The 18,967-nt window shown below is 39.0% G+C and overlaps 1 protein-coding gene across 1 annotated transcript in view; it reads right to left on the reverse strand.

Annotated features, from left to right (window-relative positions):
* Cps1 (carbamoyl-phosphate synthase 1) overlaps positions 1-18,967 on the reverse strand; it is a 113,075-nt gene that overhangs the window by 75,310 nt on the left and 18,798 nt on the right. Inside the window, exons 3-11 of the mRNA XM_028870048.2 lie at positions 16,853-16,997; positions 15,834-15,923; positions 13,875-13,931; positions 10,079-10,171; positions 6,479-6,568; positions 3,072-3,200; positions 2,403-2,509; positions 1,439-1,577; positions 362-439 (exon numbers count right to left, since the gene is read on the reverse strand). Coding sequence (XP_028725881.1) covers positions 362-439; positions 1,439-1,577; positions 2,403-2,509; positions 3,072-3,200; positions 6,479-6,568; positions 10,079-10,171; positions 13,875-13,931; positions 15,834-15,923; positions 16,853-16,997 — 928 coding nt within the window. The remainder of the gene's footprint in view (positions 1-361; positions 440-1,438; positions 1,578-2,402; positions 2,510-3,071; positions 3,201-6,478; positions 6,569-10,078; positions 10,172-13,874; positions 13,932-15,833; positions 15,924-16,852; positions 16,998-18,967) is intronic.

The raw sequence follows: 18,967 nt of genomic DNA on the forward strand, positions 1-18,967 counted from the left end.
GGGGATTAAAATTTCATTTCAGTTATGAGACGGAAAGAGCAAGAGGGAATTCATTTGCATAGCACAACAATTGTAAATTTCAGGACTAAATATATTAGAATGATAATGCCTCTAAGTAAAAATAGCATTGTATCGTTGCTTCAAGTTTCTTATGGGTTTGCCCACTTTAAATTTAAGAAAAGATTAAAATTTTCTTCATGATCTTCATGAGGGAATTTAATACAAAATGCCTGACACCGAAACACACTCCTTGAGAATATTGTGCATCAATTATTTTGGTTTCTTGAGTGTTCACCCACAAACGTCTCTGACTTTTTTTTTTTTTTTCAAGTATAGAACAGACATTGTCTGGCTGGCATACCTCAGTGTCTGTTGGCCCCGGGCTGACCTCTGGATGGAACTGCACAGCGAAGAAGGGTTTGCTCTCGTGCATAATCCCCTAAAGGGAGAAGAAACAGGGAGATATTCCTTCTCTGACAACAAATGTCAAATATGGCCATGTATTATTCAGTAGATAATAAAGTTCCAATAGGAAACCAAGTTAAGTGCTTAATAAAGTTCTGGAAAATTCCCAGTACTATTAAGTAACATGATGGGAGACATTAAGGATTCATTGGACTATTTAAGTAAGAATAGAAAAAAGAACAGCCCGACAAAGAGGAAGCTGGATGAAGGTCCCATAAGATCATAAAAACAAACAGATTTGGCCCAGAACCTTTGGGGCCCTTCTGGGCACTCTTCAAAATAAAATAAAATTCTCATGTCCAACTCTTAAATGACTTCCCCAAAGGTCTTAAAGGCCACTCCAGTACTGAGTGAGACTCAAGGACACACCCAGGGCTGGGCACAAACGGATGTGCATCAAATGATCCCTAATAACGATGAATTATATATAAGGTGCATTCTGAAGGAGGGCAGAAGTGCTAGGTCCTAACAAGTCAACTAATAAGAAAGTGAGAAAGCAATTACTTTTTTGAAATGACAGCCTGGCTGGAGCGATCATCCCATGGATTAAAACACTTAGTCTACAAGCAAGAGGGACCTGAGTTTGAATGCCTATCGTCCATCCATGAAAGAAGCTGGACCTGTCAATGCATGTGCTTATAACCTCAGCATTAAGGAGTGGAGCTAGATGGTTCCTGAACTTACTGGCCAGCCAGCCAAGCCAAAATTGTCCAGGTTAATGAGTGGTCCTGTCATAAGACAATCATGTGAACAATACAAGAAGATGCGGGGTGAACTGCTCCAGGATCCCCATGTGCACACACCTGCACAGTTGCATGCAACACACACATACACACACACACATACACACACACACACACACACACACACACACACACACACACCATAAACATGGAAAAGAGTATACATAACAGACTGTGGAAAGCCCTTAATTTCTCACTACCAATTGAACAGCTTTGTTGAGAGCGCTTACCTCGTTTGTTTGATCATTGACATTCACAAACAGTGGCTTCCAGCCAGCAGGGAGGGTGTTGTCCAGAGCATAGCCATGATTCTGTGCAGTAATGAAAGCTTGTCTGTTTGTGATATTCAAAACAGGTTGATTCTGTCCTCTGGAGAGAGATGGAGAGCAAGAAGAGAGAAAAGGAAAAGTGAAGAGAATGTAAATGTTACTCATAAAGTCAAATTCAGACCTTTCAACTACTTTAGTGAAAAACGCTTTGTGAAAAGAGTCACAGATTGTTAATCCCAATAATTTCAGCTTCAACATAAAAAAATCAATTCAAGAAGCTATGTTGGGTCTTAAGTAGCAGGTCTATTAAACGTCTATAATCAGTTTTAGAAAGACACTCATAACAAAAAGAATTGCACACTGGTTTAACAGAAACACAAATAAGCAGCTTATTTTCAAGGAGCTACAGTAATTTTAAAACCAGAGGGGAACTCTCAGAGTTAACAAATAGACGGCTCCTGGACCAGAATCATTCTGAGTTGCTCCTTGTGTAGAGGGAGGGAGGGCACCTGGCACTGAGTAAATCAGCGATGTTGGGGGCAAAGAAGTGAAACTGAGTCTCTGATGTGTCCTCCGATCTTAAGTCATTCTAGCTCTTTACAGTGATGCTATCAGTGTTCTGAAATGAAGCTTGAAATCAGAGCAGTTTCCTTTGGAATACCATCTGATTGAGCATTATAACTTCAATTCATGCCAAGAGAAGGAAAATAACCTTAAACTATGGCAAAGTTATCGTTAGAGAAGGCTGCCTCTGAAAAATGTAATAAAAGGGGTATCAGGTGGTCAGACAACTGTGAACTATGTAATAGGAGGGCTGTCGTTTACTCTGCAGAAATGGTATGTAAATTCTCTAAGCCTTTTGTGTTTGGTTACCGGTGGTATTTCAGAAGTAGTCTGACTGCAAACAATCTCATAACTGCCTTACCTGTTGGCCATGGACATCTTGTAGGACTTGGCACCAGCAGCCAGCCCTGTTATGATGTTTCCTGTACTGATTCCGAACAATGGCTCCTTGCGGTCACTGTCCAAAATCTGCATCAGGGAAAAATTATCAAACAAGTATAACAGATAATGAAAAACACTGTCTCTGAAACAACGAAAACCAAAGCATCCCCCATCCCTCATTAGCAAAGTGAAGGAACTAGGAAAAGACTTGCCAGTTAGAATATAAAGAGGGGCACAATTGATGGATCTGTAGCATTAGAATTCATTAAGACGTCCTTGCCATTCAGATTAAACGAAATATAATTTAACGTTTTAAAAACTTGAAGGTCTTATGGGTTCTGCATCGACGAGGTAAAGAGCCTGGGTTGTCATTTTTCAGTTATGAGGGGTGTTATGGGTGAAGACTGGACTCCATCCAGCCACTTTTAGTGAAGGAAGCCATGCCAAGGTTCCTCTGTTCCAGAGCGAAGCAACACTTCTCAAAGTCCTCATTGGCTTCTCCCTAAAATACTTATGCTAAAATTGCCTCCCAAGTCCTAACGTAAGTTCTGAAGACACATGAATAAATGAAACACAACCTCTTTGAGCTACAGAACAGATGCCCTTCACCTCCCAGGCAGTTAACACTCAACCCCCAGGCTCACAGCACCTTCTTCACATTCTGAATTAGTGGTTGTGCGAGGGCTGGGTTCCCGGGCCCCCCAGCGATCAGAAGCCCATCATACTCCATCTGCGTGAAATCATGATTCCAAGGAACCAAATGCACTTCAGCTCCTCGCTGGAAAAGAAAGACAAGAAAGGTGAACTTCATGCTTGCTTGCTTTGCTCACGTGTGTTTTTGCTCAGTCTTCTTTTGAAGAACTAGCCCCGGAAAGAAATTTTAAAAAGAGTGTGCAATCAAATAACACTGAATAAAATGTTATTCTGGTAGCTCATTGTGATTTATATGACATAGGGGTACCAAATGGTTGATCAGAAGCATTGAACTGTTATTTTTGAAAAAGCAAGAGGCACACTCCCTTGTACAAGAGTGTCTTCAGGGCCGAAACTCCCCAGGATAGGACAGCAAGGTTTGTATTGCCTCGGTAGCTGCGACACAGAACAGCAAACGAACCCCGCCTCAGCAAAGGTGTGACCACATCTCACCCTTACACTTTTTCCTTTTTCTGTCTGACAAATTTTAACTTTCCTTCCTAGGATTTTCTAATCTATTTATATTCTGAGTGTGTGGGGGGATATCAAAGTGATTGTTCATAAAAGTAAACAGGGCAAAAGAGAAGTGGGGACCTTGAAAAGGAAAACTCCTGTCCTTCTAGCTAGTTTATGGAGTGCCAACAGTTGCCAGGCAAGCTGCTGGAGAACAAAGTCCTCAGTGGCATTACCTAGCACTGCTGGACCTTGCATGCTACAATGTTGACTGGCTGGCAAGATGTAACCACTATTGAAACAGTGGCATTAAGATTATGGAGCTCACCAACTGCTTTCTGATTGGAGATGAGGCCTGTTCTACAAGAGGAATTTTTGGTGACTGGTATAAACCTGGTCAAAGTCTCAGGACTTGATGATCATGGGCCCTAGGGAGTAATTTACTGTTGTTGTTTTTGCTAAATAGTCACAATTTCAAACATGTATGTTTATCCCATAGATCTGTGCTGCTCTCAAACTCTGGTCAGAGAAGCTTCTTTCAGGAGTGGGTAGTTGGTAGTGCAGAGACTCAACACTCCTCAAAATGCCAAGTGTAAATAACACTCAGTGTTCAGCTCTAGGAGGGTCATGTATGCCAACCTCCCTCTATCATTTGTGGAAGAGGGACAGACTGTAAGAGACAATGGATGTCAGGAGAGCTGTGAAATACTAACTTCTGGGCTTGGCATAGCTGTTGCATACATCAACTCACAGTAGCTATGATAACCTACATAACACCAGCAGAAGATCAAGCTAATTCCAGGAATGTCAAAATTCCAGTACGGATGAGGGAGGGCCCCTGAGGACCCGCCTCCATCAAAGGAGCTTTGGGAAATTTAATGGGCAGCTATTGAGGGAGGAAGAGTCCCTCTCCTTTGGTCAGCCGAAGGTAGACATACCCCAAAGGACAGGAAGACACTCATGTGGGCATAATCAGTACTGACTGGACTGAAGAAGTTATTGACAACAAAAACATAATCAAAAAGAGGACATGAAGCAGAATGGAGATGGGGAAACAAGAGGCAGTTGAAGAGGAGGTAGCAGAGGGTGAATCCAATCCGCACACATTGTATACATGAATAGAACTTTCCAAGAGCAAAAATCTTACTTAAAAAGGAAAGATCACAGACCAAGAGAAGTGGAGGGTAGATAGAGTATAAAGAAAATTCCAGCAAAAAAAAAATCTAATTATTTTATACCTTTGAAAGTTCCCCTAGCTTTCCCTGAGATTAGAATTTGGAGGTTTATTTAGAAGGTTTTTCCAATAGATATAAATGGCATGGAGAAATGACACCACAAGACACCCCAGTACAGTAGACAACAGTTACCACAGTGGACAACCAGAGTGTGAGATCCTTGGGGAATCTGGAGCCGACATTGAGTACTTAGACATGACCCAGGCCTGAAGTTGAAGCAGAGGAACTTCACACTGACTCTGTGGTCAATGGTTGTGGAGAGTTCTAGGGAAAGTTCTATATATTTCCTGGTGACAAACAGGCTCTAACTAACTAGCAAAGTCCCTTAGTCAAAAATATCTTTTATTCTTGCAGCTAAAAACAGGCAATGTGAATCAAAATGGCAAAAATAGGAGAATATGAAAAGATCCTTCATGTATCTACTACCAAAAGTTTCATGAAGTATTTTGCTAATAAAACCGATAATTTGAAATCATATTTCAATATTGCTGATAGTTTCTCACAATGAGAAAATGATGATGAGTTCAAGAATTCCCTTGTAGCCACACTAATTTGATGTTATGCAAGTATGTACAAGTATATGCATATATATTTGTGGAGGTGTGGGATGGATATGTGTGTGCGTGAGACAGACAGACAGACAGACAGACAGAGACAGAGAGACAGAGAGAAATTGAAGGTGTAAGGGTTATAAGAAGAAACTTTACCAAAATAATACTTAATAAAAACACTGGTATATTATGGTTAAATTGTCCTCAAGGACTTTAAGATTCAAGTTTAATTGATTTTCTATAAGTTTACATAATGCTCTATGGAAGTCTTACAATTTCAGGACATAATCCTTGCAAACGTATGGTGCATAATAAATGTAGTCCAACAGCATAATGCTCTATGGAAGTCTTACAATTTCAGGACATAATCCTTGCAAACGTATGGTGCATAATAAATGTAGTCCAACAGAAGCACTGTCAGACCAACCCTGGCTTTCTTCCATTTCCAAATCTCAAAGTGAATGTGGACTGTCTCAGAATAACTGATAAGGAAAGTCAATATGCTTTCAGTGAAGTAACCAAGGCTCAGAAGAATAGCATGTGCTCTCTCTCAAGTGTGGATCTTAACCCCTCGTGTGTGTGTGTGTGTGTGTGTGTGTGTGTGTGTGTGTGTGTGTGTGTGTGTGTGTTTGTATTGGAATGAGTGTGGGTAAAGGTCAGAAAACTAGAAACAGGCCAATGAGGAGGGAAAAGGTGGCTTTTAAGAGTAGAATATGGAAAGAACTACAGCATACCACAAAATTAGAAGCACACTAGCATTGTAAGGGAATAAGTGAGGAGGGGATCAGGAGAAGGAGGGGGCAGCCCAAACTAAGCATGTACCAAGATGCCATAAGAAAGCCTCTTTCTTCATTTGCTAACTAAAAGGATAAAATGAGTAAGTTAAATAATAAGAAACAAATGGTAAGAAAAGTCATTTTTTTCCATGGGTTTTGGTTCTTGAGGATTTTTTTAAGGACATGGTTCCTTAATTTGAACAGGGATATATGTGTCGTTTTGTGGATCAAAGGCAGCAAGAAAAAAGGGGATTCCTGACATTTTGAAGCAAGCCTTCTCTTAAACAAAGGGTACAAACAATACATGAGCACTACAAACCTCAGCTTCTAGAGGGGGGAATCACTTACCTTAACCAGCAGGCGGATGACATTGTTTTTTATCCCGCAGTCCACAGCTACCACTTTGGTGGGGTTTCCTTTGCCAAATACCTTGACATCCTGCCATTTAAAAGAGCAGCCATTGAGGGAAGATTCCCAGCATAAACACCAGGTCCAGACCGTAAATTCACTGAGGGTGTTTGTACTTAGATGGGTAACAGATTGATTGCTAACTGCTAGGGCGTGACTGGCAGTTAAAAATCAATTTGTAAGAAAAGCACAGCAAATACCACAGACTGTCTCTTTTTTATGAGAAAAAAAAGTACTTTGGTGTTTTATATAAACTATTCATTACAGTGATAAGAAAGATCTTTAAGAAGTTAGCTGCTTCCATAGTTAAACATCGTCGCCATGTTTTGCCTCATTAGCAATAAAAGTCTCAAATATTATAGCCTGATTCAGCAGGAGGCAGACAAGGTAATGGATACATTATGCCTTAAACGCCACTTGATCATCAAATTGCAGTAGAGATCAGATCGGATACCACTAAGTCACTGTGTATTAGGCTTATGGAGACAGGCTGAATGGGTAAAATCAATGAGAGTCATAAGAATTCCTCAGCTAGTACAGACCACCTGGTCCCTTTAGATTACCAGGTAGTCGTTTGCATTTAGATGGTAGACTTCATAAGAAAGATCCCAGAGCATACCATAATCATTATCTACATCTTAAGTACTGCTTGGAGGCAGATCGATTTTCACAGGCATTTGCCCAAGAAGAAGTTCTCCAGTCATAAAAGAAAAAAGAACAAAAGAGAAAGCAAGAAGCCTAGAGCATCTGGTGGCCACACTGGTCCTGGCTCCAAGAGTGAGCCAGAAGGCTCTGAATTTAGAATGGCTCCATGACTTGTCAAAGGTATTTGATGAATGACTCAACCTGAATATTTGAAAGAATATTTGCTTTCACTGAAATGTCTACTCTCCACAAAGCCTATATATAGCATACATCTGTAATTCTTAAAGTGTGCTTAAGGAAATGATATAAAAAAGTATGTTGACCATTTACTTTATCCTTCTGTGGCTATTCTGGGGAGGAAACACTGAATCTAGGGAGTTATTGCTGAACCCATCATTAATGACACAAGTAAAGTCTCTCATCAGATAATTTGTAAAAGTACTGATGCATTCTTAACCTTGGTCTCCTGCTATAGAGTAAAACAATGTTACTAGCTAGTTGTAGCTTTGTCAAATTGCAGTAAGATAACAATGAATTAAATGGTCAACATTTCCAAGGCATATAATCAAACAAAACTCACAAAATTTATGTAACTTCCTGATCCAAATAGACATTTTATCACAGCTGTCATGACATTATTCAAATGCAAAGGCATTAACAGAACCAGCTGTCATCACTATGATTTTTCCCTTTCTTTAATAAGGATAAAAATACAGATCTGGTAAGATGACTTAGTAAATAAGGCACTTGCTGTAAAAACCTTAAGACCTGAGTTCAATATTTGGACCCCCACATAAAGTGTAAGGAGAAAACAAACTTAATTCTACAAAGTTGTACACACACACACACACACACACACACACACACACACACACACACACACCAATAACAATAATAATAACAAAAATAAAAAGAATTCATTTTAGAAGAGATTATAAATGATAATCATAGATGATAGATAGATAGATAGATAGATACATAGATACATACATACATACATACATACATACATAGATGGATGGATGGACGGAAAGAGAGAGGTAAATATGCTAATTTCTACTGTTCTCTACCTAAGCCCATTTTACACATCTAGCCATCCTCACTGGAAATTGTATCAGACACTCTGAGGACCAAAACCCACAGATTCTAAGACCTCTTTTCTAAAACCATGTAATATTTTCATAGAACTTGCACACTTTAACTGATCTTTGACTTACAGTAACCAATAAAAGGTAAATTTCATGTAAATAATCATTGCACTGCACTACATTGTTAGGAAAATGGTAAGGGGAAAAAGAGGTGCACATTTATATTATATATAACAATTTTTCAGTACTTTTGACTTGTATTTGGTTAGATACTCAGACATGGAGCCTGCAGATATAGAGGGTCAATTGTAAATTCCTTCCATATTAAATGTCAGAAGCTATACAAAATATCACAGACACCTAAATGTGTGAAGTTTCCTTGGGGTTCTGAAAATGAATGTATCATACAGTGTTTTCAGTTGACCACAGGATTTTTTTTTAAGGTGAATTTCTCTAAGCCAGTGTTCCTGATGTTTGGGGGGAAATGCCATGATTTTATTTTCAAGTTACTTGACATTTTATCCACCTACACGTTGCTCCCAAAACGATGCTGAATCAATTTCCCATAGTTCTCAGTACTGCTCTTCAGTCAACAATACATCGATACCAAAACCTTCTAGATCTAGTAGGCATCCATCCATCACTGGCCACATGTATTAACAACATATTGAATATTTTATTTTCACATATCAAATATGTATAACTCATCAAACATGCCTTTCAACACATGCCATTCTCTCTGCCTGAAACAGCTTGATTTCTGTTTATCTATCTATAACGGCTAGCTCTTTGCGGCCGCTGTCAATCTTACCACCTCCACCAACTTTCTATGATACACCTGTCTCATTTCAGTGCTGCACTATGAATGGTCTTGCTGTGTCCTGTGAACATTCCAAGGACAGCCTTTATCACAGGCTTCTGTACATGCCTGCTGACTTGCTTGTTTCTCCCACCAGACCTTGTATGGTCTCTGAGGTCAGATAGAGTAGCACAAAAGATTAATTCACACCTTCATTAAAAGACCAAGAGGTCTTCATTAAATCGAGACCAAGAGGCATGGCTCTAAAATTCTCTACCTTCTTATAAACAAAAGCTCAGCATTCTTCACTTTGGAGTTACTTAGACATCATTGTGAGCATTAATTCTTTAGCCAAATATAGTACATATTTTTTTTGTATAAAGAGATATTTTCTTGTCTAGTTCTAGTTCTTCTTATTCTTTTTTTTTCTTTTTTTTTTTTTTTTTTTTTTTTTTTTTGGTTTTTCAAGACAGGTTTTCGCTGCATAACAGCCCTGACTGTCCTGGAACTCCCTCTGTAGACCAGGCTGGCCTCAAACTCATGGAGATCTGCCTGCCTCTGCCTCCCAAGTGCTGGAGTTAAAGGAGTGTGCCACCATACCTGACTATTATTTTCTTTAATACGTATAATATTCTCTCATTTCTGTTTAGAGGTTTTTAGCTCTGACTCCTGCTCAGTGTTATGTCTATTTTTAACAGTTTTATGCTTTTTTATTTGATGTGGTCAAAAGCATTAAACTAAGGAAAAAGTAAAAGACGAGAGGAGAGCTAAAATTATAGGGGAAAGTCTCTAAATGGTGGCATGAGATGGCCAAGGATGTCTGTAAGAAAGGGCTACTGACTTCACAAGCAAAGATTCGAAAGCATATGTATCAGCTGCTGCAAGACTACTTCCCCCCTTTACCTTATAGAAGATGAACTCTGTAAAGATAAAGATTGTAATGTTATAAAACCACTAGGCTTACAGCGAATAAAGCAAAACTATAAAGTAACAAGAAAATTTTCTCACCTTAGTTGAAACCTCTGCAATCAAATTCTGCTTATTGGGGTCCACAAAATCCACAGACTGACCATCAAATTCGATCTTCCCAAGCATGGTACCCTATTGAATTAAAACATACAGTGGGACTCTATTGAAGTAAAGCCTGGGACCCTATTGAATTAAAAATATATATACAATGTTATGTTGAAAGGATAAACCCACGGAGACTATGTACAACTGTCTTGTCATTTAGACGTCTTTATAACAACTTATAACCATTATCAGGTTCTTCATTTTCTCAAATGCAAATGAAAGGAGTTGGCAGCTGCATTTCAGGAAATGCTCAAGGAAGTAAAATTAGCGGGTTGTTTTTTTTTTGTTTGTTTGTTTGTTTGTTTTGTGAGTGGAGGAGGGTGAACAGGTCCATGTGTGTTCAGGTGCTCGTATGGATGTGCAAATGGAGGCTACGTGTCAACCTCAGGTGTGACTCCTCAGGTGCTGTCTACCTTGGAAGCAGGTCTTTCATGGGCCTGGAGCTGGCTGGCTAGGCTAGGCTAGCTGATGGTTTAGCCATAGGGATCTGCCTTATGCATCACCATGTACAAAAATTTTTACATGGGTGGGACTCAAACTCAGTTCCTCAAAGTTTCAAGGAAAGCATTTTACCAAGTGAACTATCTCCCCAGTCCTATGAGGAGTTATTTTAGAGCTAAGGCCATTGTCTTTTGTGAGTAATGTTAAATGGCATCAGAATTCAGGTCAACAAGTTCCAAAGTAGCAGAGATTCATCAGAGACCCAGAGACCTTCGTTCATTGGGCCTAAAACTATTACACAGGAGAAGTAGGCAAAACAATCTATTAGAAAGAAAATATGAAATCTAAAACTACCAAAAAATAAAAGAACCTATTATATAACTTGATAACAAATTTGAGCTTCAAAAGGAGAAAAAATAAATTTTATATGTCAGAAATTTCTAGAAGTCACAATAAAAGTATTTCACTATGTTAGACATTTCAATATGCAAGTGTCCCAAACTACCTAAGCTGTAAGGAGTGTTTAACTCTGCAAACTTTTCCCAATCACCCTTGCAAGATTGGACATGGCAATGTTGTCTTCTTTTTATCAGCTGCATAGTGAGATTTATTTGTTTGTCAGGAAGTCTGCTTTGAAACATTAGGAAAATGCCATGCAATATCTACTTATCAGGATTTTCCCTACAATAGTATTGCATTCAAGGAAATGAAAGGCTCATTTCCCTTTTAAGCTGATTCCTTAGAGAGTCATTATTTGAATACATAATTCCAGCATACCATGGAAGCATCATGGATATTAGTGCTATTGTTAAAACCAGGGTACTGTGTTGTACAATATTATTTTAAGATGTGTTACATTTGTCTATGCTGTGAAATATTTGTTTAATGATGCAAAGATGTGTTGCATTTTTTATATTACATTTGTTTAACTCTGTGAAGCTGTGTCACTGTGCCTGTCTAAAACACCTGATTGGTCTAATAAAGAGCTGAACAGCTGGTAGCTGGACAGAGACAGGAAAGGTAGGGTTGGCAGGCAAAGAGACTAAATAGAAGGAGAAAAAACAAAGAGTAAAGAGTAATAAAACAACCAACTACAGTGCTGAATCAAAGCCTCGGAAAAGTAACCCCCTTTTACTTTCACAATGAAGTGTGTGGTGATTTTTACCTACTTTTAAATCCAAGTTACACATTTCTATACTCATGCATCCCAAATTCTGAAACTTGTTTTTCTCCTGATGCTGTGTGAAATTCAATTTGAGTTTTCAAACAATGAGTGATGAAAGTGAAAGCGATAATATGTGTTTTTAGAATAAGCGAGTATCAGCCACAAGCAGATGCTATGTGCCTGTGGGGGCCCACAGAGGCTTCCTAGTGAGATTTTACTCAAGGTCAGAGAATCTGGGCTTGCTTTACCCAGCAGGGCTGCAAAATGGGATTTGGCCAAGAGCGTGTTTACCAGGAGTTTGGAAGGGTCTACACTTGGCTGTATGGTGTGTTTTGATCTTGCAAAGGGGAGGTCTTTTGCCTCTCCCCTTGGTATATTATAAAAAAGCCTTTTGAATAAACCTCTCGGTGACTGGGTATTGACCCAGGACCCTCCCGAAGCTATCGTGTATCTCTGTCTTTCTTATCGTCTCTTACTATCTTCTACCTAATATTCCTCATTCCTCTCTCCTCTACCCAAGAGCCCTTCAAAAGGTGGGGGCAGGTTAGATCTGGACTCTGGCAGACTCCCACGCGTGCTCTATGCTATTCAGCCAGATTTTAAAATTTGAAGTCCCTGCAATAAAAATAGAGTTCATCTGAGGCCAGCACACGACACAGAAGATGCAGGGTGGTCTTAGAAAGAGTTCTCACAAGTCATGAGACCTGGCTATATTCAATCCAGCCTGCCTGGATATATTCTATCTAGCCTGCCAGTTCTGCAGCCTGAATTGCATTCTGAATTCCTTCTGGTCCTAGACGCTACATCATTGTTTACAACTCCCACACACTATTAAGCAAAGAAAACACAAAAATCCACTTGGAATACATAACCTCACTGAAGTATCTTCCCGAGAAAATCACTGAAAGGATAATGAGAAGCAGAGTAGGATGGCTACATGAACTCTCGCTGCCATCTTTCAGGTCACAGGTGCTGCCATGCTCTCACATTCAATACCATTCCTCCTTTCTGTTTACAGACAGCCTGTGTCAATACGCTTGCCTTTGATATCCTTGGGGTACTGGTTCTAGGAACCTTCTTGAATACTAAAATCTGCAGTGCTCAGATCCATCATATAAAATAGCATTGTCATTGGGCCTACATGTATCTATGACTTTAAATCACATTAAACTACTGTAGGTCACTTACAGTAGTTAATACAATGCTCGTATTATGTGACGAGCCCTTGCACTGTATTTTTAGGCAAACTGATAACATATTTATAAGAAATTTTAAAAGCACTTTTTACTAGTTTGTGCAAAACTTACAGATGCAGAGGACTGACTATAATCTAACAAGGAATCCACAACCGATTTTCTGGAAGGACCTGCGTCAGTGTGTACTACCAAATCATACTGTTTCCTTTTTAATGGGTTAACGTTTGTGAGAAAACTCAGTTGCATTGGGGGAATTTGGTGAGCCCTGGTGAGGGAACGTTTATTTCTGATCTGGGTTAGGAAGATGCATGTAGCAAAGAAACAGCAGCAGGAAGAAGGAAGCAATTGGTGATGATATTCTCAAATGGGGTGGGGAGGAGCAGATGTAGCCTTCAGACAGGACAGCAAAGAAAACCTTGCCTTGAGTCTCTCTGGTTATTAATCCCATCTTAGGAAGAACTCTCTAACTGAGGTAACCCACACTCATGATATAAAAGTCACTAATTTCACAAATAACCCTTCTTGGAGACCTGAGCAAACAACAGTTTGCTTAGTTTCTGTTTTGCATTCTTCGGCATGGAGGATTCTGGTTAGGTCAAATTGTTACACACTCTACACACTTTCTCTATTTGTTCCACTACAGCCTGTCTTGGGAGCAGAATTATAATGTCTTGCCCCATTGTCATAATCAACACATAGTAGGCACTCAATAAATTCCTGCCAGGGAAGTCGATCTCAGGTCCACCCAACTGCAAACGTGGTAGTCAAATATTCAGTCCTGGAGACCACATCCGAAGAGTAAAGGAAAGGGACATAGAACTGAGCAGAGAGAGCTGGCCAGGTTTTCTCCTTTGCGTACTATTGAGTCCTTCATGCACTGGGGGAGAATGAGAAGCGACAGCGATTCAGCTAAAGATGATGATCGTACCTTATCCCGGATTATTTTAGTCAGCATTCTTGTATCCACTCCATAAATTGCAGGAACCTGTAAGAAAAAAATCATAGTGGCAGTGAAAGGAGAGAGATTAGAGACAGCATATTGTTTTCGAGTTGTACACGTAGCCCCATCTATCTTCTTGAGCAGTAAATAATTCCCCCAGTCCTTCCTTTCCCTGACCTAGGGTGACAGTGCTGTCAGTTCCAGGGAAATTGCTGCTCTACTTAAAACCCAACCTCCTACTGCCCAAGACTGTCCTCAGAATAAAAAACAAGCACTTCTGCACATCAATGCCCTGCAACAGCTTTGCTGCTTAACCCCAGATATTAAATAGGTCACATTCCATACAAATATTCATTTTGAAATGAGATGTGTGTGTGCGTATATACTGTTTGAAATATGCGTATAATTTTGTATTTTAGGTACAACATATTTTTTTAAAAAAATCTGTATTTTAAAGAGCCAAATCAGTTAACTTTAAAAGAAATAACATACGAATATGTTTTGACCCAAATATTCCTGGCACACAGTAGGTACTCAACACATTTTTTTCTTAAGGCTTGTGCTGTACAGTCATGTTTTCCTAATATTTGTTCATCCTGTTCATCAATGTGGTAATACATCCTTTGGTTTTCTTTTCTTTTCTTTTTTTTTAACTAGGTTGGATAATGATAGACATGGTCTTCATATATTGAAAGCACACTCTAAAAAGGTTGAAACTAAAATTATTAATTCTAACATAAAGGAAATCAGATGTGCTAGATAACACAAAGAGTACATGTGCATGTATGTGTGAAGGAGAGACAGAGAAAGGGAGAGAGAAATGGAGACTAGGGGACAGAAGAGGAGGAAAAAAAGAAGGGAGGTGGGAAAAAAGGAGACCAAGAGACAGACAGAAAGACAGGGAGACAGACAGACAGAGGGACACAAAGGAGGAGATTGAGTGTTAAATAACCATTACAGAAACTAGATATCTTCCAAATAAAGATAAATAAAGACTTAATGGCTGAGAATAAATCAGTGGTGACCCAGGACATGGCAGAATGCCTTCTTGCCTCTTAATTTTTAGGAACTGAGACCTCAGAATCTATTACCAAGATTTTTGTTTTGGATTTTTATTTTGTCACAAAGGGGTAATGTTGATTCCCAATAGGTGGATACTCATTGGAGAAGCAGAATTTCCTGGGCATAGTAGTCTACCAAGTACAAGATTAGCAGCACTTGAACAAAGCCAGCTGCAGTAACAGTGAAGATGAAACGAAATGTAGCTGGTCTGTTAAGATTAAGAATTCCAAACAATCGGGGTGAATTCTCTGATGAAGTATTAACATTTAAACTATGGTAAGATTGCAAGGTTTAACCTTTTTTCCATATTACTTTAAGTGAATTAATTTATCATAATGTTTAAAACCCAAAAGACTTAATGAGAATCTATTTGTACTGATAAGAATTAAAGATGGCAAAAATATTGGATGGAATAATTATACACCCTACACATACAGCTCCGAGTAGACTTTGTGCTAGAACCCAGACCAGAAAACTAAACTGTAGATGAAATGGTGGGGATGACTAATATTGCTCAAAAGAATTTCTAAGATGTTCCTTGTTGTGTTTCCTAAATGAGAAACACTACCACTCATGTGCGGGCACCACCTAGTGGATAAACTGAAAATATGTAAATATGTAGTTCTATGTATTCAATGACTGAGTTCTGGAAAGATTGCATAGTATACAGGTTTGTGGTGGTGGTGGTGGTGGTGGTGGTGGTGGTGGTGGTGGTGGTGGTGGTGGTGGTGGTGGTGGTGGTTAAAAACCCTTATCTACTGTAGAGATATCCAGAGCTCCACAAGTGTCCTCATCCTCTGAGTTTAAAATATCTAAAGACCTCCCCAGTTTCCCATAGACCCAGTAACTAGTCATGCTAGAAAGGCAACCAATCCCACTTCTCACCTTCTCCTCTTGCAGCCATTGCCCCAGACTCTTGGTAGCCAGCCAGTGGTTATAGTCATCACTGTAATTCAGCACCAGCAGACCTGCCACCTGGGAAGACAGACAGATGCTTTAAAGGGTAGTTCACCAAACATATACTTCCTGTGACTCAATTGGAAGGTTAAGTTTGTATTTTTTTAAATGTATTTTAGCCATTGATAAGAGTCTTAAAATTTTAAAGACATGATATAAGAAAGAAGATAAGAAATGGTTGTCAACACTTGTATTTAAGTATATCATTGTTTCCTTAATGGTCCTTTGGGACAGTGGGTTTACCTTTCAGGCAGATCTCCAAATGAAGGGACTGTCTCTTCCAGACACACTGTGCTTTTCAACTGTTTAGTTTATCAATAATATAGTTTGCAATTCATTATTTAATGTATATAATAGATAAAAATAACCTTCTTAACATGTATGCAAAAAAGAGTGAGAAAATAGGAAGAAATTGTGAGAAATGTGAAACCCAAGTCACTCCAAAACAGAACAGTGGAAAGGAAGTGGAATAGGAATGTAAATTTTAAACTGTTTATATGATCCATTGTCTAAAATGATACCCAAATATCCTTGACTAGAGAACCTGTATATGCTAATTATCTAATCATCATATAAATTACCTTTTGTTAATACTTAAATTAAAAGGCAATAAATAATACACAGTTGATTATCAAACTTATCTCAAAATATGATTCTTCCTCATTCATTGTCTCATTATTTAGACATGTAGCAATATTTTATGTATTAAAATAAGTTTCCTCCAAGGCACTAAAATCTAAACTATCATAATAAATAGTTAACAAATAAATGAATAAAACTTGAACTTGTCGAGCTGAAGATTATCCCCATGCTCTTAGGAATAAGGTTGAAAATGTGGGTTTAATACATGGTTTTGTGAGAAAAGCTTTGCCTTTCTTAGATCCCTAGAAATCAATCAATTGCACATTTTCAAACAGAGACTCTTAACACGTCACTGTGGGTGCTACCTTGATTCCATCAGACTCCATGTATTTGTTAAGTCCCAATTCATCTCGTGCGGTGGTGTCGGGGGCACCGCCATTCCCAATAATAGGGTTGGCCATGGTGAGGATCTGCCCCTTGTAGGCAGGATCAGTAAGTGCTTCCGGGTACCTGGGTAGACACAGCAGAGTGTCTATTAGTAAAACATGCATGTAAGTGCAAAACTACTATGTATGTACATATCCTGAGTCACTGAACCAATGAATGAAAAGACTATGAGGTAAAGCTCCTATAATCTGTCTCTAGGCTTCAGCAATTCTAAAGAAATTTCCCGAGAATGCCAAATTTTATCCATGATATAACTAATATGAACAGAAAAGCTGACTCTGATGCAAAGACAATTTTCATGTTTTTATTTTTTCATTTGAAATTTGTTGAATTTCTCTAATAATATTTTAAATTTTGGAGGTTTTTTGGGGGGGGGTTTTTGGGTTTTTTTTGGTTTTTTTTTGTTTTTTTTTTTTTTTTTTTTTTTTTTGGTTGTTTTGTTTCGTTTTGTTTTTGACAGGGTTTCTCTGTGTAGCAGCCCTGGCTGTCCTGTGTGGGTGCCCAACTGGGAGACCGGCTCCTACATTTTACTTCAGGGTACCCTTGAGGAGAGAGGGGTAAGAGATTTAGACAGAAGGAGAAAGGAGAGAGAAACAGAACATAGGATAGCTCAGGAGAGCCTGGATCCTTATCCACCAGCCCTCTCTGTCCCTTCTAAAGGGCTTTCTATAGAAAGGCCAAGGGGTGGAGCCAAAGACCTCCCCCCAGCACAGCCAAGTGCGGACCCTTCCAATCACCTGGTTACCATGCACATGGTCAAGCAAGCCTCTAATTCAGCTCTGCTGGATAAAGCAAGCTCAGATCTCAGGAGGAAACCTTGGTGGGCCTCCACAGTCCTGGAACTCACTTTGTAGACCAGGCTGCCCTTGAACTCACTAAGATCCGCCTGCTTCTGCCTCCCAAGTGCTGGGATTAAAAGTGTATGCCACCACTGCCCGGCCAATATTTTAATTTTTCTATACTTTGTTGCCAATTTAACATTTGCAGATATTTTTAAAAGCTTCCATATCTACTAGATATTGAGAAAAAAAAGTGATACTTACTGTCAAAGACTGAAAGTTTCACAAACATATTAACCATCAAAAAGCTAAAGATGGTTTTTCAATATACATTAAGATACTTAAGAATAGCCCATTGTGACAGTAATAGCTTTGGTAAAATTTTATTTATGTTCTAACAAATAAAGCTTGCCTAGGATCAGAGGATAAAAGCAGCCACTATATTAAATATAGAGGTCAAGCAGTGGTAGCACATGCCTTTAATCCTAGCATTTGGGAGGCAGAGACTCATCTGGATCTCTGTGAGTTTAAGGCCACACTGAGAACAGAGCCAGACATGGTGGCACATGCCTTTAATCCCGGTACTAGTTAACCATAAAGGTCTGGAGGTCTGTACAGACAGACAAGAAGTGATAGAGCTGGGCGGAAAGAGGAAGTGATGTAGCTGGGCAGAAAGAGGAAGTAAGATGGCATGGCACAGAAAGGTATACAGGCATGGGTATACAGGAAGTGGCCCTCTCTGGAGGCTGAGGAGTGGGTAAGTTGAGGTTGCCTGTGGCTTGTTCTATTCCTCTGATCTCTCAGTTTTCACCCCAATGTCTGGCTCTGGGTTTTTTTATTAATAAGACCATTTAGCAACTCATGTTACAAATAGCCACATGAGTGCATATGCATATTAGAATTCTATAAAGAATTAAACAAAGGAGTTAATGCACATGAAAGAATATTGATTTTAAGATCATTTAGTATTAGTATGAAGCTTACAAATTTGATAGCTATTATGAACTTGGAAAAATATCCCTTACCTACAACATAACTGGCTTAAAAATTAAGATTCTAAATAACTATTTTACAGTACTGAAAATGGAATTTGGAAGGAATGCAGAATTTTAAAGTTGGAGATGTGTGTGTGTGTGTGTGTGTGTGTGTGTGTGTGTGTGTGTTTAAATCATTATGTGGAAAGGGGGATATTTTCCAATAAATAGTAGGCATTTGCAACACTTTTTCTATGCACTTGAAGACACTATAGCTGAT

Source organism: Peromyscus leucopus, chromosome 13, assembly GCF_004664715.2.
Source record: "Peromyscus leucopus breed LL Stock chromosome 13, UCI_PerLeu_2.1, whole genome shotgun sequence".
NCBI classification, from domain to species: Eukaryota; Metazoa; Chordata; class Mammalia; order Rodentia; family Cricetidae; genus Peromyscus; species Peromyscus leucopus.